At 41.7% G+C, this 22,323-nt stretch overlaps 2 protein-coding genes and 1 pseudogene across 2 annotated transcripts in view; 1 reads left to right on the top strand and 2 right to left on the bottom strand.

The window, feature by feature from the left end:
- Window positions 1–9,803, bottom strand: part of BCO2 (beta-carotene oxygenase 2) — a 50,650-nt gene extending 40,847 nt beyond the window's left edge. Inside the window, exons 1-2 of the mRNA XM_008150230.3 lie at window positions 9,685–9,803; window positions 2,575–2,779 (exon numbers count right to left, since the gene is read on the bottom strand). Of these exons, the coding sequence (XP_008148452.3) occupies window positions 2,575–2,779; window positions 9,685–9,772 (293 nt within the window). The 5' untranslated portion in view covers window positions 9,773–9,803. The remainder of the gene's footprint in view (window positions 1–2,574; window positions 2,780–9,684) is intronic.
- Window positions 9,804–11,133: 1,330 nt separating this feature from the next.
- LOC103293846 (TERF1-interacting nuclear factor 2-like) lies at window positions 11,134–13,587 on the top strand (annotated as a pseudogene).
- A 693-nt stretch (window positions 13,588–14,280) lies between these two features.
- Window positions 14,281–20,274, bottom strand: TEX12 (testis expressed 12). Its single transcript, XM_008150228.3, has 5 exons — window positions 20,235–20,274; window positions 18,754–18,832; window positions 17,882–17,993; window positions 17,741–17,792; window positions 14,281–14,888 (listed from the first exon to the last, which is right to left on the bottom strand). Exons 2-5 carry the CDS (start codon window positions 18,814–18,816, stop codon window positions 14,744–14,746), a joined length of 372 nt encoding a protein of 123 aa, XP_008148450.2. The 5' UTR covers window positions 18,817–18,832; window positions 20,235–20,274; the 3' UTR covers window positions 14,281–14,743.
- Window positions 20,275–22,323: the final 2,049 nt, after the last annotated feature.

Below are 22,323 nucleotides of genomic sequence, written 5' to 3'. Positions count from 1 at the left end.
AAGCAGAGGCCCTGGTATCTGGAATTTATTTTCCTTCTATAATTGAAACTTTGTAGCCTGGAGTGGAGCCAAGCTTGGGGCTCCCTCCGAGGCCGGCCGGCAGCCATTTGTGTTGGGGTTATAATTGAAACTTTGTTGCCTTAAGCGGGTGGGCCTGGCCAGGGTGTGCGAAAAGTTTTGCTTCCCCTGTTGCCTGCGGCAACCCTGGCCTGCTCTCTCAAGCTCCATCCTGCCGCCATTTGTTTGAATTTGTTTACCTTCTATAATTGAAACTTTGTAGCTTGAGTGGAGGCTTAGGCCTGGCTAGGGCAGGCAGAAAGCTTGGCTTCCTCTGTTACCTAGGGAACCTTGCTCTCTGTGGCTGTAGCCATCTTGGTTTGGGTTAATTTGCATACTCGCTCTGATTGGATGGTGGGTGTGGCTTGTGGGCATGGCTTGTGGGTGTGTCGGAGGTATGGTCAATTTGCATATTTGTCTATTATTAGAGAAGATAGCCAAGGTAGGGAAATAACCTAAACTGTCCATCAATAGATAAATGGGTAAAGAAAATGTGGTATATATGATATAGATATAGATATATATATATTATATATATGTATGTATGTATGTATATGTGTGTATATATATGTGTGTGTGTGCATACATATCATATACATATATGATATATACATATATAATGGCATATTATTCAGCCATAAAAAGGAGGAATTCTTGCCATTTGTGATAACATGGATGGACCTTGAAGTCATTATGCTGATTAAAATAAGTCAGATAGAGAAAAATAGAGAAAGACAAATACTATATGATCTCACTTATATTTGGAATCTAAAATAAACAAAAACCAAGTCCATAGATACAGAGAACTTATAGGTAGTTACAAGAGGTATGGGGAACAAAATGGGTGAAGGTGGTCAAAAGGTACAAACATCTATACTAATAAAAAGGTAATATGCTAATTAGACTAGGTATCTTCCGGACATGGTGGCAGAGCCGAGGCAGAGGCAGTTAGAGGTGATCAGGCCAGCAGGGGAGAGCAGTTAGGGGCTATCAGGCCAGCTGGGGAGAGCAGTTAGGGGCGATCAGGCAGACAAGCAGAGAGGTTAGGGGCAATCAGGAAGGCAGGCAGGTGAGCAGTTAGGAGCCAGTGGTCCCAGATTGTGAGAGGGATGTCCGATTGCGGGGTCGGGCCTAAACCAGCAGTCAGATATCCCCCGAGGGGTCCCAGATTGGAGAGGGTGCAGGCTGGGCTGAGGCACCCCCCCTCCCACATGCATGAATTTCATGCACCAGGCCTCTAGTCCAGTTATAAAATAAATAAGTCCTGGGGAGATAATGTACAGCATGGTTACTATGGTTAATAATACTGTATTGCATATTTGAAAGTTTCTAAGAGAGTAAGTCCTGAATACAAGAAAAGAAAATGTTTGTGATGGATGTTAACAACTTATTGTAGTGATCATTTCACTATATAAACAAATATTAAATCATTATGCTATATATCTGAAACTAATATAATGTTACATGTCAATTTTATCACCATAGAAAAATTCTACATATTATATGATTGTAATTGTTTCATACAAACCTATAGAAATGGGAAGACTAGCAGGAAATACAACAAAGTGTTAACAGAGGATGTGCTACATACATTTCTCCACTCTCTTCAATATTTTAAAAAGTTTCATAAAGATCAAAACTTTTAAATGAAAAAAAAATATTCTAATACTTAAAAATGTTTAAAGCAAAGCAGATTCCCTTCTAACTATAAGGGTTTTTTCACATCACTTCATGTGCCTAGTAGACACACAGAGAAATGATACACTAAAGAGTTATTCAGGTATGTGTGTTTTTCATTTATTTACATATATTTATTGAGTGCTATTTAAGTGCAGGGCACTATCCTAGATATTGGGCATATGGGGTGAACAAGAAAAAGTTTCTGCCCTCATTGAACTTACTTTCTAGTGGAGAAACATAACTAATAAACAAACAAAAAACAACATTGATAGTGCTAAGCAAAGAATTAAAATACCTGTTATGTTATAAGTCATATAATAAAAAAAAAAAAAACCAGCATTTTTAGATTGGGAAATCAGGGAAGGCTCCAACGACATGAAATCTGAGCTGATATCTGAATGATAAGAATCAGACTTTGGAAGAGAGAGGGCCTAGCCAAAGCAAAGACCCTGAGCAAAAATAAACATGCCTGGTTTGAGGAACTGAAAGAGCCAACGTGTCTGGGAGGCACTGGGTGGGGGCACTTCTGAAGTGAAGACACTGCTCCTTCCTTCAGGAACTTGTGGTGAAGTAGAGCTCGGCACAGACAGTTTCTGACACTTCTCCTTTGGCATAAACCTTCAGAGAACTCCCAATTCGTTATACCTACTGAGTAAAAATGTCAGCATTTTAAAGAGAAGTAAGTCTCCATTTCTTTCCCTATAGGCTAGTTTCCTCATCTGGAGCCGAAGAGATTGCACGCAATGTTAGCCTCAGAGAGGAAACAGGTATTAATGCATATTCCACAGAACAAGTTCATGCTAAGAAATCCAAATTCTTCCAAAAATCAAGACTTACTTGTCCTTCCCAAACTCAAACTTTCCAGGTCCAATTCGAAGTAGAGAGCCATTGAGCCACTTGGGGAAATGTCCTCGGACTTCGGCAGAGATGGTCTGTGGAGTCTCCTCCACTGTGGATAGTAGGGGTGCAATACAGGGAAGACTATCCTGCTTACGGGAGACAGCTTTGGTCTGATGACTACTGTCCATGTACTTCTTCAAAACTGTGAAGAGGACATCAAAAGCAAAACAAATATTTACCAATCTATAAACATGCCTATTTCTCCCTCCCTGTCAGGGAAATGTTGAACCAACACCAAATATAGTCTCCAAACCCCTCCCTCATTCTCAGTTCAATCCTTTGATTCTCCATTTTTTTACAATCCTTTTTGTATTCTTGCAGTACAAATCTGCTTGAGAATTAACTCAGGATTTTAGTTATTATCATCTCTCATAGCGAACAATGCTCATCTTTACATAAGGTGGAATCTAACCCAATGTGGACTAATAGCAACCTCATTTTTATGATAAAAACTAGAGGCCCGGTGCACGAAATTCATGCACAAGGGGGTGAGGGAGAGAATGTCCCTCAGCCCAGCCTGCACCCTCTCCAATCAGGGATCTCTCTCACAATCCAGGACTGCTGGTTCCCAACCGCTTGCCTGCCTGATTGCCCCTAATCGCTTCTGCCTGCCACCCTGATCACCCCCTAACCACTCCCCTGCCAGCCTGATGGACACCTCACTGAGTACAGAAAATTCATCAAAAGTACAGAAGTTCATCAAAAAAATAAAAATAGAACTACCATGTGATTCAGCAATACCACTTGTGGATATTTATCTTAAGTACACAAAAACACTAACTCAAAAAGATATATGCACCCTAGCTGCTCCCTTGCCAGCCCAATTGCCCCCAACTGCCCTTCCCTGCTGGCCTGGTGACCCCCAACTCCCCTCCCCTGCAGGCCTGGTCACCCCCCAACACCCCTCCCCTGCAGGCCTGGTCACCCATAACTGCGCTCCCCTGCCAGCCTGGTTGCCCCTAACTGCTCTCCCCTGAAGTCCTGGTCACCCCCAACTGCCCTCTCTTGCAGGCCTGGTCACCCCCAACTCCCCTCCCCTGCAGGCCTGGTCACTCCCAACTGCCCTCCTCTGCAGGCCTGGTCCTCCCCGCAACTGCCCTCCCCTGCAGGCCTGATCACCCACAACTGCCCTCCCTTGCTGGCCATTTTGTGGTGGCCATCTTGTGTCCACATGGAGGTGGCCATCTTTGACAACATGGGGGCAGCCATCACTGTGTTGCAGTGATGATCTATTTGCATATTGCCTCTTTATTATATAAGACCAGAGGCCTGGTGCATGAAATTTGTGCATGGGGGGGGGGGGCGTGTAGGAGGGTGTCCCTCAGCCCAGCCTGCACCCTCTCCAATCTGGGACCCCTCAAGGGATGTCCGACTGCCCATTTAGGCCCGATCCCAGGGATTGGGCCTAAATGGGCAGTCAGACATCCCTCTCACAATCCAGGACTGCTGGCTCCCAACTGCTCACCTGCCTGCGTTCCTGATTGCCCCTAACCTCTTCTGCCTGCCAGCCTGATCACCCCTAACCACTTCCCTGCCAGCCTGATTGATGCCTAACTACTCCCCTGCCAGCCTGTTTGTCCTTAACTGCCCTCCCCTACAGGCCTGGTCACCCCTAACTGCCCTCCTCTGCAGGCCTGGGTTCTCCCCAACTGCCCTTCTCTGCAGGCCTGGTCTCCTCCAACTTCCCTTCTCTGCTGGCCTGGTCACTCCTAACTGCCCTCCCCTGCAGGCTTGATCACCCCCAACTGCCTTCCCTTGCAGGCCTGGTCCCTCCCAACTGCCCTCACATGCTGGCCATCTTGTGGTGGCCATCTTTGACCACATGGGGGCAGCCATCTTGTGTGTTGGAGTGATGGTCAATTTGCATATTACTCTTTTATTAAATAGGATGACCACCATTCAATATTATCATAATTACATTGACCTCAGTACTTTATATACACCAGAATGTGATCCCAAAAATTTCATAGGGATTTATGGAGCATTTAGTAGGATCTACATTTTAATTTCTTCTATTTTAATGTACACATGAATGTGCATGGCATTTTCTAGGAGAAGAGTGTCGTAAACCAAACTATGCAGTGATACCTAGTCTAAAATTACCTGAAGTTCATAAACCATGAGAAAAAAAAATCATCCTATATAATAAAGAGGTAATATGCAAATTAACCCTCACGCCCTCACAAGATGGCTACTATGACCAGGCCAGCAGGGGGTTAGTGAGGGACGACCAAATGACTGAACAAGCAGGCTGCGTGGGGCAACCAGGCCGGCAGGGGGATTAGTGAGGGACGACCAAATGACTGAACAAGCAGGCTGCGTGGGGCGACCCTGGTATGTGCCCTGACTAGGCCAGTGGGGGGGGGGGAGGCATTAGGGGTGACCAGGCTGGCAGGGGGAGACAGTTGGGGGTGACCAGGCCAGCAGGGGAGGCAGTTGGGGGTGACCAGGCTGGCAGAGGGGGCAGTTAGGGGTGACCAGGCCAGGGAAGCTGGGCAGTTAGGGGTGACCAGGCTGGTGAGGGGATGCAGTTGGTAGTAACCAGGCCAGCAGGGGGGGGCATTTGGGGGCAATTAAGCTGACAGGGGGACAGTGAGGGGCGACCAGGTTGGCAGAGGGGGCAGTTGGGGGTGACCTGGCTGGCAGCGGGGGGCAGTTAGGGGCAATCAGGCCTGAACGCAGAGGCAGTGAGGTGCGATCAAGCCAGTGGGGGAGGGGGGCAGTTAGGGGCGATCAGGCAGGCAGGTAGGTGAACGATTAGGAGCCAGCAGTCCAGGATTGTGAGAGGGATGTCCCGAATTGGAGAGGGTTCAGGCTGGGCTGAGGGCCACCCCCCCCATGTGCAAATTTTGTGCACTGGGCCTCTAGTTATTATATAACAAAGAGCTGAAAATTGTTCCTATTATTTCATACTTACTTAGTGTTCACAAGACAGCATTGCCTCACACAGAGGGGTGGCCAAACATATAACTAACTAGGTACTTTAAAACACAGTCCTTTATTTTATTTCATGAAACTGAAATAGTGATATAAAAATCTAAACTAGAATAACACATAGGGACAGTATTCCTCTGAAGTGAGATTTGCATTCTTCTAGCAAACTCTTCTGCAGTATTATATCTATTATCCCATTTCTTTCAAATCTTTCAAAAATTTAGTTTACAGAAACACCTATCAGAAAGGATATATGCACCCCTATGTTCATAGCAGCACAATGTACAATAGCTAAGATTTGGAAACAGTCTAAGTGCCCATCAGCAGATGAGTGGATTAAAAAACAGGGGTACATCTACACAATGGAATACTACGCCGCTATAAAAAAGAAGGAACTCTTACCATTTGCAACAGCATGGATGGAATTGGAGAGCATTATGCTAAGCGAAATAAGCCAGTCAGAGAAAGATAAATATCACATGATCTCACTCATTTGTGGAATATAATCAACAACATAAACTGATGAACAAAAATAGATCCAGAGACAGAGAAGCATCAAACAGATCGTCAAACCTCAAAGGGAAGGCAAGGGGAACTGGGGGGAAAAGGTAAGAGGTCAACCAAAGGATTTGTATGCATGCATATAAGCAGAAACAATGGACACAGACACTAGGGAGGTGAGGGCTTGTGCTGGGGGGTGAAGTGGCTGGGGAAAGGTCAGTAGGGGGGGAAAGGAGACATATGTAATACTTTAATCAATAAAGACATTTTTTTAAAATTTAGTTTAAAGCACATGAAACCTGCTTCGCCATATGTAAAAATTTAGTCAAACCCGACTAGTTTCTGATCTCCAAAATAAAATTTACTTTTACCCTGAATGCCCTTCCCAATAATCTATCCCTAAGGAAATTTCATCTATTGCTCAAAGTCTATTGTAAATACCACCTTTTTTTTTTTTTTAAGAGGCAGCATATTGTAATACTTAAGAGTGTGGACCCAGCCTCTGCTCCAGAATGCTTGGGTTCAAATCTTGGCCTATCATTTTCCAAATAAATAGCCTTGAGCAAGATAATTAACCTGTCTGTGCTATTTCCTCTTTTCTAAGATGGTAATAATAATAATTCTCATTGCTCCTAAGGATACAAAAAATAAATGAATTAGGTTATGAAAAGTTTTAGAAATTGTAAATATTCAAAAAATGTTAGCTATTATTCATGTAGCTTTTTTTTTAAGCCTTACCCCAGGATATGTTTCATTGATTTTCAGAGAGAGGAAGGAAGGGAGGGAAAGAGAGAGAGAAACATCAGTTGCCCTGACCAGGGATGGAACCCACAACCCGGGTATGTGCCCTGACTAGGAATCAAACCCACAATCTCTTGATGTACAGGACAATGCTCCAACCAACTGAGCCAACCTGACCAGGGCTATTCGTGTAACTTTTAATGATCAATCAACAAAGTGTTGGGCACTGCTGAGGGATAAAAAAAGTACTAGAGCCCTGATGTAAAGGAACTCACCACCTAGTAAACAGACATACAAAGAGGTCGTTTACACTGTGATCGGTGTTTTGTTTGAGCACTATTTCTCAAAGTATAGTCTGAGGACTATTTGAAACAGAAATACCTGGTTCTATGGCTAACATGCAGATTCATGGACTCCACTTCGGACCTAACAAATCAGAATTTCTGGGGTAGCGTAAGCAGGTATCTTAGGCATACTAAAATTTGAGAACCACAGTATTAGAGGTATAAAGAGGATGCTTTGAAAACGTAGAGGAGGAAACCCTCAAGTATTTGTCTTACTATTTTTATTAATATATGTATATTTGCCTTATTCTCCTCTTAGATTAAAATAAATTCCCTGAGGTCAGGTATTTTACTCCTCATATTTAAGCAGAATTAAATTGAATACCCTGATATGGCATTTGTCTGAATAGATTCATGAATTTAAAACATTTTATGTTTTAGAAAATATTAAATGTCTTTGTGTTCTGTACTCTATAGCATGCTCTTCCACCTTGCTATGGTACTTTATATTGTGGTCAACACCTCCGTGAACCCCTTTCTAAACTGTTGCCTTCCCAGACATTGCACTTTTCAAACATTCCTGTTCCCTCTTGTTTGTTTTATGCCAGGTTTACCACTACTAGCTGACACGTTGGGCAAGTTACTAATCACTCTGAACCATAGGTTTTTTAATGCTAAACAAGGATAATGGGGATAAACGGAAAATAATACCTCCCATTCATGTCTATAATCATAACCAAATATAATGACAGTACTAATTTTCAAATGTTAACTCCCTTCATTGGTTCCTCTTCCCCTTATCACCTCATGAATGTGTTCCTAAGGTCTGCCCTTGGACCTTTACTCTTTAATCTCACCAGTCTTCCTTGGACCCTTAATTTTACCAATTACTTTTTGCAAGTGGCCCAACATGTCAAACGAGAATTCTTCACTTCCCCCCTACCAAATCAATTCCCCATCTGCTAAATCTCCTAGCTGCAGACTCTCTGTGGGCCTTGAATTCCTCTTCACATTCACTAAGTGGTTAAATTCTGCTGACAATACCCACACAGGGCTAGAAAGAGGATGCTCAGGGGATGATCTAGGGTAGTCAGTATAAATTACTAGGGTTCAGAAGTTTGCAAGGTGAATGAAGCAAATCTTTGGCAAAATTTTTACCAGTCCTCCCGTCATGGGCAACCCCACATGTTTTTCTTCTGGCTTGAACCTGTCTTCATCAGCACTGATGCTTTAACTCTTCTTGCCTATCAGTCACTTCCTTCTTATCAGTCACTTCCTTTCTCTACTGTCCTAATTTAGGCCCTCACAACCTGTTAGGTGGATATTATCACAGCCTCTTACTTGGAAGGAGAAACTAGATAAGGAAGCTGTCTTCTAAACCAGAGCTTCCTGATGAGTGGGCCTTTTGATTCCTTTAGCCACTGGGATGGCCCAAGGCCCCAGGCCAGTAGCCTCCTGCTCTAAGCAGTTCATTGGGGCTCCAGATCCCATCCAATGTACACTAGTGTGAGGAAAATTTTATCATTTTCTGTGTGCTGTGATGTGGGGAAGGTTGGGAAGCACTGCTAATAAATTAATCCTCCTAAGTACATATTTTATTATAGCACATATTCCTCATAAAACTTTCACAAATGACTCCTCATTGTCTACCAAGTAAAGTCTAAACTGTGATGAAGGTACTGTGTAGTCTCACAGCAACCTACCTGTCCAGTTCTGCCTCTCACTAACGCCTTCCACTCCAGCCAATCTGGACCATTCCCCATTCTCTTCTCCTCATCATAACTGTGCCCCTCCCTTCACCTAGGGGTATTTCCCATATCCTTCAGGTGAAATTCACTTGCCTTACTCATCCTTCATGATCCAGTGCCCATGTCACCTGTTTTATAAACACAACATTCCTATTTCCTATAGCAAGAACTGATTCTCCTTAGTCTGACTCACATCCCATCTGTTTTAGCTCTCTTATGGCACTTATCATATCCTGTTTTGTGCAATAAAGATGAACAAACTTGATAACATCTACTACCAGTACTCCTTGAGTATAGGGTCTTGGTTTTGCCTTCACCCCCACACCTAACACATTGCCTTGCATTGAATTATTGAATTGAATAATTTTAAAATGTATAGTGCATATCAGTAATATTTCTCATAGCTCCATATCAGCCAATTTCAGGAAATAAAATCATGTAACAATAGTAGCTACAATAGAAAGCTAGAAAACAATAACAGAGGTTTTAAGGAAGTCCCCAGAATGCAAATAGAAGAACCAAACATTTACATTAGAGGGTATAGCAGTGATTTTCAATTGAGAAAGGTCTAAATAGTGAATAGTCTTCCTATTACAGATTCAAGAGAATCCTGAAACCCTGAATCCTGCCCCTATATGTCATATAAAATATACAAATGGAAAGGCTGTTTCCCTGACAAGTAAACAAATCCTGACTCTGTCTTAACTCCCAGCTCTGCACTTGCTGCCTGTATCTGCTCCAAAAAGAGTGGAAAACTTCAGAAGCTGCCAGTATTCTTCAGAAAAGGCACAGAATTCTACGTTCCTGCTGGAAGGAAGAGGAGGGGGTAAATCCCCTACCTGGGATCCGGTGTACTATCACAGATCCGAAACCCACTGCAAAGGAAGAAAGATTGCTGACGAAACGAAGAAAGAGTTGAAGAAACATTTTTATATTAAGTAGCAGCAGATCCTGTGGTTTCCAAATCCTCTCACTCATTAGCAGTGTGGTGAAACACACTTCCTGGACTGTCCCTGGCTCACTGACAGAACAGGAGGGAAAGTTGGGGGGAGGGGACTGTCCCTGGCTCACTGACAGAACAGGAGGGAAAGTTGGGGGGAGGGGACAGAGGCTTCAAAACACAGGCAATCTCTCTTAACCCTCATTTCCAAGACAAGTGTCCCAACAACCTATCTGTACTAAGCAGCTGTTTGAAATACTGATCTCCCTCCCTAACTCTCCTTTTCAAATCTGTCCTCGCACTATAAGCAGTTGATCCATGAATGGATTTCATTAAGCCACTCCTCTCCTCTGAAAGATTCAGATCTCCCCTTTCCATACAGAATAAAGTCCAAACGTAATCTGTCAACAAAGGACTCTATAATCTGGCCACAACCTACCTTTAATCCTTTGTCTCTCTGCCTTTCTAGCATTTCATTCTTCCTTTTCTTCTGTATTCATTTAATTTACAAAGCATTTTCTCATGATCTAGTAAGGCCCTGTGAAGGTATGTCCTTTAAAAAAGTTATAACAATACATAATTTTACTAATTTAACAAACATTTTTAGCACCAATGTATCAAATACTGTGCTACAAATTGAGAATACCAAGAAACAAAATTTAATCCCTACTCTCTAGCAGTTTCTATATTATTACCCTTTGTAAATTCTCAGTCCAGTAAAATAACTCCAAATATACCACATTTTTGTTCTTCTGAGCCTTTGAACAACTTTTTCCCTGCCTGAAATATCCTCCCTCTTTCCTTTACAAAAACCCATTTCAAAACCTATCTCTCTGACCCTCTTGCTCCTACTAGGAGTTACTACCACTGACACAGAGATACTTTTAACATTTGCATATCATGATTTCCCAGCAAAGGCATGTAAAGTGTATTTTAAGAAAGGAGTGGTTAAAATTGTCAGAAAGGATAACAAAGAGTATCTTAAACTATTCTGTATTTCCCACAGTGCCTAGCACAATATGATGCACAAAGATATTCAATATATATTTTGATTTGTAATCAGTGAAAAGTATAAACTTGCAAAATTGTATTGAAATATTAGAAGTGTAAATTAAAGGGCAATGGTATTCCTACAATAGTGTATCTCCAGAGGTGAGATAATTATTCTTGTTTATGTGAATAAAATTTAATAAAAATAAGCCTTAACTAGGCATTCAGGAACTTTTGCCTTTTATTCTGACCAGTAAACAAATTTTTTCACTAAAAATCAGTTCCAGTGTTAATATACCAAATAAAGAGATCAAATCATTATTCTGTACCTGCACAGGGAAGAATCATATGCTGAACAATGATAACACCATCAAGATATAACAAGTATATTATGAAATCTGTTTTGAAACATTCTGTTAGCCTTGGCTTTCACATTAATAATAAATGCTTAGGAAAAAAATAACTCAAGACTTCTAATGATGGGCCAGTATAGTCATCTTTGTATTTAGAACATTCAAGAACTCTACAAGGTAACAGAATTACTCAAAATCCTGGTGACAAGGCATATTAATTCAAATATAGTCTTCTGACTGCATTTAATATTAGAAAATCCGCCCTTTCCGGGGCAAGAAAAACTGGTCGCAGGGCAGGAAGCGCGGTAGCCCTCGGGTTCGAGACAACGGCGCCTTTAAGGCAGAGCGAGCGTCCTGGAACCTTTGGGCCGCTAGATTCTTCACCGCGGCTCCCGCCCAAATTGGAGAAAACCTACAAAATTCTGGCGGCCTATGGAAGGGCGCGGAGTCGAATCGAAAAGCATACCGCGTCCAACGAAACAGCCGAGCCTGAGGGCCACCGGAAGCCCCATCCCTGGGCGGAGTCAGAAAGTCTTAGGGCGGGGGGCGGGGGGGCTGGGAGAGAACCTAGGTCCTGCCCCCGAGGCTGAGCGCGCCTGCCAGGGCTGAGCCCCCAGGCGCCGTCCCCGCTGCCCTGCGCGCAGCTGACGCTGCCAACTGGCTAGTCGTGCGCCGCTGCTACGTGGAACATTTCCCACGAGTGTTGGAGTTTCTGCGTCCCTGCGCGCTGCTGCTCCTGGCTTGGTTCGCTACCGCCACCACGAGCAGCCTATGTATGGGCCTAAAGGCCAAGGTGGTGGTGGAGCTGATCCTCCAGGGCCGGCCTTGGGCCCAGGTTCTGATTGTCTTGCATCACCACTTTCCAGAGTCTGGACCGTAATGCGGGACCCCAAAGGTACAAAGCAGGATCTGAAGATCTCAGAGGCACAGGAAGCCTTTTGCCAGCAGGTGAAGTTGCTGGCAGAGGCCCCTGTGGATTTGGCTTGGAAGTTGCAGGAACTTGAACAAGAGTATGGGGAACCCTTTCTGGCTGCTATAGAAAAGCTATTTTTTGAATACTTGTGCCGGCTGGAAAAAGCACCGCCTACCCCACAGACACAGCAGCTTCAGGATGCAGCCTGGAATTTCTATCACTTCTTTTGCTTTGAGCCAATATAGTGTGGACATGGGGTGGCCACTTCCAGAGTGCTCTGTTACTAATTCAATGAACATGTCAGAGCCCATGGAGCCCAGTCCTCCTCAGCAACCAAGACCAGCACTCCATCAGCCTGTGCCAAAAGCCAAGCCTGGCCCACACCTTCCTCACCGAGCAGCCTCAAGAAGCACCCAGAACCTCTGGCTGGTCGCCACTTCAATCTGGCCCCTCTAGGCCAGTGAAGAACCCAGTCCCAGTGGGCACCCAGGAGGGTAGGCCATAGGAGCACCCCGCATTCATGCTATTCCCCTTTAGGAATCTGGGTTCACCAACCCAGGTCATATCTAAACCTGAGAACAGGAAAGAACAAGGGACGCACATGGCAGTTCCAGCAGGTGATGCCAGCACGAGAACAGCCTCCACTGGAAAGTCTAAGAGTCCATCCCAGACCCTGGGCGGACGGACTGTGAAGGAGAACCCAGTTGACTTGTCTGCCTCGGAGCAAAAGGAGAATTGCTGGGACTGCCCCATGGAGCCCCTGAGACTGTCATTATCACCTCCTATGGCCAGGAAGCCAGTGTGTCCTCCATCTCTGTGCAGCCCTGTCATTACCATAGGGGACTTGGTTTTGGACTCTGATGAGGAAGAAAATGGCCAGAGGGGAGGAATGGAGTCTCTGGGAAACTATGAGAAAACAAAGCTTGACACCCTAATCCCCACCTTCTGTGAATATCTCCCCTCTTCTAATCCCAGTGCTGTATCTGCCCCTTCCCGTGACCATATAGACTCCTCTGATAGGACCAGAATGCCATCTGCATCTTGCCTGTCTCCTTCCTCCTCATCTCTACAGGCAGTTTAGTGGGGATAAAGTGGAAGCCCAGCATTGGGTTGCTTGACTGTATGGCCCAAATTACTTTTGTAATGCTTGATCATTAAACTTTCTGTTTAAAAAAAAGAAGAAAATAATAATAATAATATTTAAAAATCCCATTTCTGTTAGTTACTTCATTGACCTCCATTAGTGTACCCCTATACCAGTGATGGCGAACCTATGACACACGTGTCAGCACTGACACGCGTGCCATTTCTGATGACACGCGGCCGCTGAGGCGGCCGCATGCCAAGGATGAAACATTTGCTGCTCCTGAGGATGAAACATTTACGACTAGAGTCTTGGAGTTAGTTTTTTCCTCAAAGTGACACACTACCCGAGTTATGCTCAGTTTTTTTTGCAAAGTTTGACACACCAAGCTCAAAAGTTTGCCCATTACTGCTCTATACAAACCTAATAATTTTTCCACTTAATAAACAATGTTTTTAGAAATGTTCTCTTACTTTTTTAATCCTTCCTTGTATGAGTATTTATGCTATGTGGTAAGTATATATACCTTCAAATAGTCATTTCATTAAATGAGATTTTATTTTAACATTTAAAAGACAGCAAGGTAAACATGCTAACCACCTAAAAAGTATCAAATTCCTTGTGGTATTGTTTGTAAATATGTCCAAATTTGTGATTGCTTTTATCAGCAAAATATACATACAACAGATTAAATTATCTATATGATTTTAAAATGGGTGCTATGATTGTTAAAAATCTGATTAATATAGTTATGACACATAATTATATAACATAATGAAAATTTGCAATAAAATCATAGCAGTACCTTCCATCAAAGGGAGAATTTTTTTAGCTGGATAAGTATTAAAAATCTGCTAGTCCATATTCAATTTCTGAATTATAATAGGATTGAAATGCTCAACAGTCACCTTGTTGTTTACCCAATCTCTTTACATATGGACCACTAATTTTATCCCATACCACACAACTGTGAATGCTTCTAAGTACAATTCATCAATATGGATGTATAAAAAAAGCCAACTCATATAAGGTCTGGTTATTTCTGGTTTTTATTTTAGCACAAGAAAATAATTTTAAACAAAAAGACTTTTATTAATAATGTATAATAACTAATAGTGAAATAATAAAATGATTATATTAAGTTAGCAAGAGCACATAGAGTTTTCTAAATATTGAGAAGCTGGACAAATCACCTTTAGGTTTTAATTTTTTTATAAAACTAACCATGAAAAACATTTTAAAACTATCTCCAATGCTATCTTCTATTTAAATAAAATATTCCCCAAAAAAGTACAATATTGTTAAACATTATCAAATTAACTCACTGAATCCTCTTTTAGAAGTTGAAGACTAGGGGTTTAAAAAAAAGAATCAATAATCATTTAAATAATTTACACTTTTATAAACTACACCAAAGAGTTGACCCTCAAAAGAAAAGGTATTAATATCCAGTTTAAAGCCCCCTTTAAGTCTAGAAAAAAAATTCAAGGTGTTTCCTCTTTTATGTTTAAGGTACACATTTTCTTTAACAACGAGAGAGCTTTCAGAGCATAAATGTCATTCTTTCCTTACAACAATAATGGGTTTAAATTCTCAGCTTATTTTAAGTACACGACTTTTAACTGTGTAGTGTATTTGCAATAACTGTAAATCTCTGTCTCAGGAGCTCTCTTTTTTGTACTAGAAAGTTTTCAATAGTATTGGCTTCTTTGAAGAGTCCTTCTATCTCGTCGATGTAAGAAGCATCTACTGCTGCTCTCTCACTAATGGGGGGAAAAGGTTAATGTTAGACTTTTAACATTTAATGTTATAACATCAAAACACACTATCATAGTGATGTTTTTTTATGCTATATTTTTTATTTCATTTAAATAGCTTTGAACATCAGAAAGCTTCAGTAATTTACAAACACTTTGATAAAAGTTAAATTAGTCTCACAAGTATTTCTGACTATTCAAATTCTCCTGACACAGCAGAATGTGTATCTTATACATTATAATTCTAATATCAAACTATATGCAGTCATGATTCTCTTAACAATGGGGATATGTTTGCAGAAATGTGTCTTCGGGTGAATTGATCACTGTGTGAACATCACAGAGTACACTTATACAAACATAGACACTATATAGCCTAGTACACACCGAGGCTATGCGGTATAGTCTATTACTCCTACTCTACAAGCCTGTACAGCATATTACTGTACTGAATACTATAGGAATTGTAACACAAAGGTAAGCATTTATCTAAACATTAAAAAGGTACAGTAAATATACCGTATAAAATATTTTAAAATGGTACACCTATATAGAGCACTTACCATTAACGGAGTTTACAAAACTGAAAGTTGCTCTCGTGAGTGGTAGTGAGTGACTGTGAGGCCTAGGGCATTACTGTTCACTACTATAGGTTTTATAAACACTGTCCCACAAGCCCTCCCCACTACTGCCTTCTGACAGGATCAGAAACAGAACAAGGGAGCTGTCAGTGCTACTCCATGAACAGGAATGTGGTGGATTGACTGAAAATATCAAGGAGAAACTGGCTGGGCAAGGTGTAAATCACCATAATAGTGACTATCAGGAGGGAGTGAAAGGTGGCCTGAAGGTCAGCAGGAATAAAAAATCAAGATGGAATGATAAAGGAACATAGGGGATAGTCATGGCAACTGCATGTTGCAGTAGTGGTCATATTCAGGAACTTTGTGATATTCTGTTTGTTTGTTTTTAAAAGAGCATATTTAATATGGAAAGGATATAGAACTGAGGACTCAATATTTTTAGTTCCATTGACTTTTTCTGACATAAAGGAGTCTCTCTGGCATTGAACTGATGGAAGACATAAAGTTTACCTGTGTTTGCGTCATTATCACCTAAAAATATTCCCAAAGTACAGGGACAGGCTGCCTCCCTACTGCCACAGAAAGCTTTTATAAAGTGACAATGGAACTTAATATTTAAGATAGCTCCCAGAGAACTGTGTCATTTTACAGGATCTTAGGTTTTCAACAAAGAATTTATAGCAAAGTACTCTGAAGACTATCAACCTACATCTGGGAGGACTATAGCACCCTCTGAATATGTAGCGCTGTAACAGGGGGAACAGGCTCCTCTGTGCTGAATCAGGCCAGTGCCTGACTGATTGGGATGTAATCTGTGCACTCAAAATTGAGGATCCAGGGCCCTGGCCTGGTAGCTCAGCTGGTTAGAGCATACACCAAGGCTGTGGGTTCAATCCCCAGTCAGGGCACATACAAGAATCACCAATGAATACATAGTGGAACAACAAATCTCTCTCTCTCTCTCTCTCTCTCTCTCTCTCTCTCTCTCTCTCTCTCTCTCTCTCTCTCCAATTAATCAATCAATAAAAAATGATTGAATGATCTTTTTTTTTAATTGAGGTTTTGTGAGTGACAGGGAATCTATTGCCAAGCCCCACAGATACTGGGCCCATCAGAGGAAAAATAATTCCTCCTGAGCCACATATCCTTCCATTTCTTACAGGAAATTCTGCTCCATTAAAATTTTATGGGACCACTGTTGTACATATGATCTATTGTTGACCAAAACATCATTATATGGTACGTGATTACACATTATTTTAACAGCCACACAACCATTATTTAAATACAATAACTGTCCAATAGTTTTAAAAAACACCTTATAGCCCTGGCTGGTGTGGCTCAGTTGGTTGGGCATCATCCCATGCAGTGAAGGGTTGCCAGTTCTATTCCCAGTCAGGGCACATGCCCAGGGTTTTGGGCTTGATCCCTGGTAGGGGCATACAGGAGGCAGTTGATCGATGTTTTGCTCTCGCATCGACGTTCCCCTCTTTCTCTCTCTCCCTCTCCCTTCCTCGCTTTCTAAAAAAATCTTTTTAAAAATGAATAAATACCTAAGTAAAAAATACCTTATAAAACATAATCTCAGATCAATAAAATATTAAAATTCATCCTTCAAATACATATGGATATTTAAATATTTCATAAATATATTTATCTTTAATATCACTCCATTTTTATCATTAATTTCAACAAATGGTAGTTTTCTCAAAGAGGTTTTATCATAAAATTTTAAATGTTATATCATTTAATTAGAAACCAAAATATATCCAGCCTAGTATTCATTCTGGTAATAGCAAAACAAAGGATGCTTAGTGAAAAAGTTAGGCCCCTGCCAGTGTCCTCAGTGGTTAGAGCGTCAGCCCATGTACTGAAGGGTCTCAGGGTTTGATTCCTGGTCAATGGCAAGTACCTGGGTTACTGGTTAGATCCCCCAGCCCGTCAGGGGGTATTCGGGAAGCAACAAATCATGTATCTCTCTCACATCAATGTTTCTTTTTTCTCACTTATCTCTCACTCCCTCTCTCCCTCCCTTCCACTCTCTCTAAAAACCAATGGAAAAAATACCCTTGGGTGAGAACTAACAACAACAAAAAAGTTGGGGTTATTCTTCAAAAATAACAAACTAAATTATTATAAGAAATTGAGGTCGAATTTAAAAATTCCAAAATTATAGTAACTGGATAGGTTCTGCAGTCACTGAACATAAAGCTCCCATATGGAATTTCCTGAAGAAAACTTCTAAGATCAAGACTCGAAAATATAAGTACTTACCTTAAAATCTTTGCATATGTAGACAACATTAGATTAATTTCCTTGCTCATATCTATAAAAAAAAACACTGAGTTATGAAATATAACAAACCTTCTGATTATAAAAATAAGTATACAGAAATATAAGCATTTTATACAACACCATTCAAATCTTTCTCCAGGGCTTCATCTTTATAAAATAGTCCAGAGCTTTCAGAGAAAGAGGCATCTGATTTTCCAGGAGAGGACAGTTGTGGACTATCTGGCATTTGAGGCTAATACCAGAAAGAAAAAGAAAATAGCTAAACAGTTAACAGGATCCTTAGGATATACACATTCTATTTTTTTAAAAGCAAATAAAACACCTTTCATAAAAAAAAGGAAACATGCTAGAAATTATAGGCCCTTGTCATTTGCTAATTATATTTGCAATTAAATGCTAATTCATTTGAAATTTTATTACCAAGAAAACTTTTAGTCCCAACAAGCACCTGGTTCAATATACTAAATTTTATTTTTACTTTTTTGAATGTTATTAACCCCCTGATGAAAAAGTTTCCTGTACCTTGAACGAGTAGATGTTTCCATAGTTATCTAGCAAACTTTTCATTTAGACAATAGTCAAATGCTTTAAAAATTTTGCAAGATAACAATGTCCTAAATGCAAACATCAATTGGTGGAAACAGTAGTGAAGAAAGGCAGAAGAGTGTTCTAATTTTAAATTTTCAGCAACTCCAGTATTACTACTTATTATAGCAAAATAAGTATTTGAAATCCTAGATATCATAAAGATATGAACGCACTTGTGTCTCTAGACACAAATTATCACAAAGAAATCTCCCAATAGTTTCTTGGAAGTTTTCCCATATACTTAGTAAAAAAGCAGCTGGAGTTAATATAGTTCCTGCTGGGACAATCCCAGCTCTGGGAATATGAAAACTTAAATTCCATTTATCAATAGAACTTTCTTGAATGGAAGATATTTGAGAAGCATATAGAATAAAGTATTAAGGCTCTGGGAGCATATAGATTACCTCCAACTCTCTTGGTCTCTTGCAATTTCTCATATCAGGTTTTACAAGGTGATTTGCCATCATAATCTGGAGGCAAGAGCTGCAAAATTTTGAGCAATGCCAAACTTAAGTACAAACTCCATGCTACACAGATCTCTTGAATCTTCCCACCCATTGCCACTGGTAATGTAGGCTCTCATTACCTGTCACTTACCTAAACCTCACCATTCCTCCTTTCTCTAATTCATGCTACCCACTGCTGGTTGGGCAGTCTTTCAAAACTCTGATTACCATATTCCCTTAACTTTCAAAACTGTAATGACTGCATTCCCTTATCTCAAAAAAAAAACTTGTCCTTGAGTACTCATTGTTCCAGAATAAGTTCAAATTCCATCCAAAGTCCTACATTACCTGGAGCTAACCTACCATTCCCAGGATTTTCGTCTACTCCCTCTATGAACATCAGCCAAACTCATGTCTTTGGCCCTTCTGCCTTGTTTCAGGGTTCATTTAATATGCTTCTACCTTCACAATGTCTCAGTGTTCAAACAGATATCATTGTCCATCTAAGTCTACGCTACTCATTTTTCACAGACATGAAAACAGGGGCAAAGATGGCTGACCAACTTCAAACAAGCAAAACTGGGACTAGGCCAGATCTCTTCCAGCCTGTGGTTATTTCCACTGTCTCCTTCTACTTCCACATGGCATCACATTTTACCTCCAGGTTACTTTTCTGTAAGTTCTGAAGATAACTTCCCCAAGAATCTGAAAGATTACGTTTACTAAGGAAAAACTGTTGGAAGCCTAGAACGGTATATAGTCCCTGCATCGCAAGTTATCAATTTACAGCATTTAGCTTGATTTTGAGAAAGTATGCGGACGTCGATCACTGTAAAGGTTGACTAGTCACATGTAATCTTCATTTGTATAAGCCAGCAACAACAAGGAATAAATATGTGTTTCGTGAATTCCCTATAATGCCGCCTCGTTCCTGCCAGCCTCCGGGTAACAGGCCTCGGCGCCACCACGGCGTCGCGTGCAAAATACCACCGGGCCCGCAGGCTCTGCCCCGGGGGTTGAGGTTTCCCAGAAGCCCACGTGAAAGCGGTTCTCTCCCCGCTTCCCCTTTATCGTCCTTTCCTCTGCCGCCTCGTCTCTCCTCTCTCGGAGCCAACTGCACGTGCACGCGTGTCAGATTAAAACTTTTACAACTAGGCAATGCTCTTTCTGGAAAAAATAAATGTTCTGTCACCACACAAGGCCTCGGCCCAGCACACCGCCTCACGCGCCCTCTCTCCCCGGCCTCCTCTTCTCCTCAGGCCGCCTCGGCCCTCGGGCCACTCGGCCTCCTGCTTCCTCACTTCCCGCCCTCGCTCCTCCCTACTGGCGAGGCCGCCGCTGGAGACCCCCGGGAGGCCTGCACCCTCTCCCCTGCCCCCCCACAAGCACAGGCGGCCATCCCTCCGCCCCACCAAACCAGTCCGCGGGGCGCTCAGGACCTCTCCTCGCCAGCTGCTCTCCCGCCAGCAGCTGCCGGACCGCGGGAACCAGAGCCCCGTGCGCGAGTGCGCAGACTCCGAGGGCAGCGGGAGCTGGTCTTCCCGGCAGGCAGCGCGTGCCAGTCACGTGACCGGCAGCCGCAGCCCCCGGAGCCCGGCAGGCAGCGCGCTGTCACCGAAAGCGGCTTTCTTCCGCTTCTCTCCCACTCATCCCTTCGACATGGAATCTCCAAAAGACAAAAATCTCTCCCCGCTTTCCAGTGTGTGGGGAAGAAGAGACAAATCTGAGGCTGTTCTCCCCCAAAAGAACATGGAAGAATTGTCAGAGCAAGTCCAGGCTGTGTCCCAGCCACCTGAATCGCCATAAAGGAAACAAAATAACACTCCCACCGCCACGTTGACGTCCTATTCCAGGTGGTCTGGGTGATGGAAGGGTTTATACCCAAGTTCCCCGGGCTGCAAGCAAGACTTCTTGATCAGAGCCTTCATTCCTTAACCTCTTTTTCTTTGGTGCAACAGAACTTTGAGGATCACGTAATTTTCGAAAATCACTTCCTTGGTGTGTAAACGGGTTTAGTTCACTGAATTGACAGCTTTCAAAAAATATTTTGTAGCATGCATGGCCCACATACTTGAAGCTTAGTCTATGGGGTGTTTTGATATGGCGACTTTGCCCTGCGATTTCAAAGATAGACATTCTAAACTTATGCCCAGTTAGCTGATGTGGACGAAAAAAAGGATATCAGCTCATAAAACAAAGGTCAATGACACCCTTCCCCCCCTCCCTCCCCCATAAATTCCAGGTACCCAATCTTACACCTGTTAAAATTTATGACCCATGCCTTAACCTAGATGGACTAGGGAGGACTTAGAGGAGAAATTCTCACATCCTATGTCTTCAAAAAGAAGAGCTCTATGTTGATCACAGAACTCTGCGGTATTGGCAGCTCCTCACCTAAACTTCCTCTTCCCCTCTATCAAGTACCTCCTCTTCTTTATCCAGGCAAGAAGCTTCATGGTTAGTCATGGCTACACATTTTGGATTGTGACCTTTCTTTTTCCTGAATAAATACTTTTCTCTGAGGGAATACTGACCCGACTTTTGTTAATAATTGACAACCTTGGCAAATTATATTTAACACGTAATGTTTTCTCCCTTTGGCTTATTTAAATGTTAGTTGTCATACAGACTTGTATTATGTGTATATGTTTATTTATTGGCTGTTTGTGGAAAAACCAGCTGTTTTAAATAGAAAACCTTGTTCCTAGAAAATCTTGTCTCCGTTGCATAAGCTAAATGAGTACAAATAAGTGAGAGGGTGTGGAGAGTTATAATTGTCTAGTGCTTTAAAATATTCAAAGGGCTATCATCATCTGATTTAATCTTCACAAACAACCCTATGAAGTAGGCAGAACATTTGGGTTACTCTATAAAATATTTTTTTTAAATGTGTGTCCCAAAACTAAGAAATGGGTTGTTATGCATTCTACATTTTTATAGTTGGAGAAAAGTAATTGGCAATAAGCCATTTAAAATTAACTTCTTTGGTCCTCTGCTACTGATCACTGTTTAACTCCACTTCATACTTCCATGTTGACTGGCCCGATTGGACATTACAATTGGAGGATGAAAACTCATTATCTCAATTTCAATCATATGTGCATTCTTATCATACTCTCCTCTCTTTTTTTATCATACACTTCTTAAATGTGCACTTTTTCTTCTGATAACCACCACGCCAAGTACCTCCAACCATCCTGCCATAGACTTATTTCATAATCACTACTGTGGGCATCATGTTTTTGTTTTTTTTTATTAATAAATCTTTATTATTCAGATTATTACAATTGTTTCTCCTTCCCCCCCATATCTCCCCACCACCTGAGCATCATGTTTTTATGATCTTATAAAATTAAAACACTCTTGTTGAAAACCAAACAAACAAAAAATAAAACTAGCTGCTAATGTAAGCATTTTTTTTTCCTAGCTCTAGAACCCCTCTGTTTCCTTATAGTCTCTGTACTGGCAAAAAAAGCAAAAACCAAAAGTCACTTTGCTAATTACCTTGCTAGCAAGGCAGTATGATTT

This window comes from Eptesicus fuscus, chromosome 13 (assembly GCF_027574615.1).
Source record: "Eptesicus fuscus isolate TK198812 chromosome 13, DD_ASM_mEF_20220401, whole genome shotgun sequence".
NCBI classification, from domain to species: Eukaryota; Metazoa; Chordata; class Mammalia; order Chiroptera; family Vespertilionidae; genus Eptesicus; species Eptesicus fuscus.
The sequence above is the reverse complement of the archived record's forward strand: the minus strand, read 5'-3'. Positions and strand labels throughout refer to the sequence as shown.

Excerpts from the sequence above, each read along its gene's own strand:
- TEX12 (XM_008150228.3), bottom strand. The coding sequence starts at position 18,816 with ATGATGGCAAATCACCTTGTAAAACCTGATATGAGAAATTGCAAGAGA. Across the intron at positions 17,994-18,753 it reads AGAGACCAAGAGAGTTGGAG|CCTCAAATGCCAGATAGTCC; the intron begins GTAATCTATATG and ends TTCTGGTATTAG. Across the intron at positions 17,793-17,881 it reads CCTGGAGAAAGATTTGAATG|ATATGAGCAAGGAAATTAAT; the intron begins GTGTTGTATAAA and ends TTTTTTTTATAG.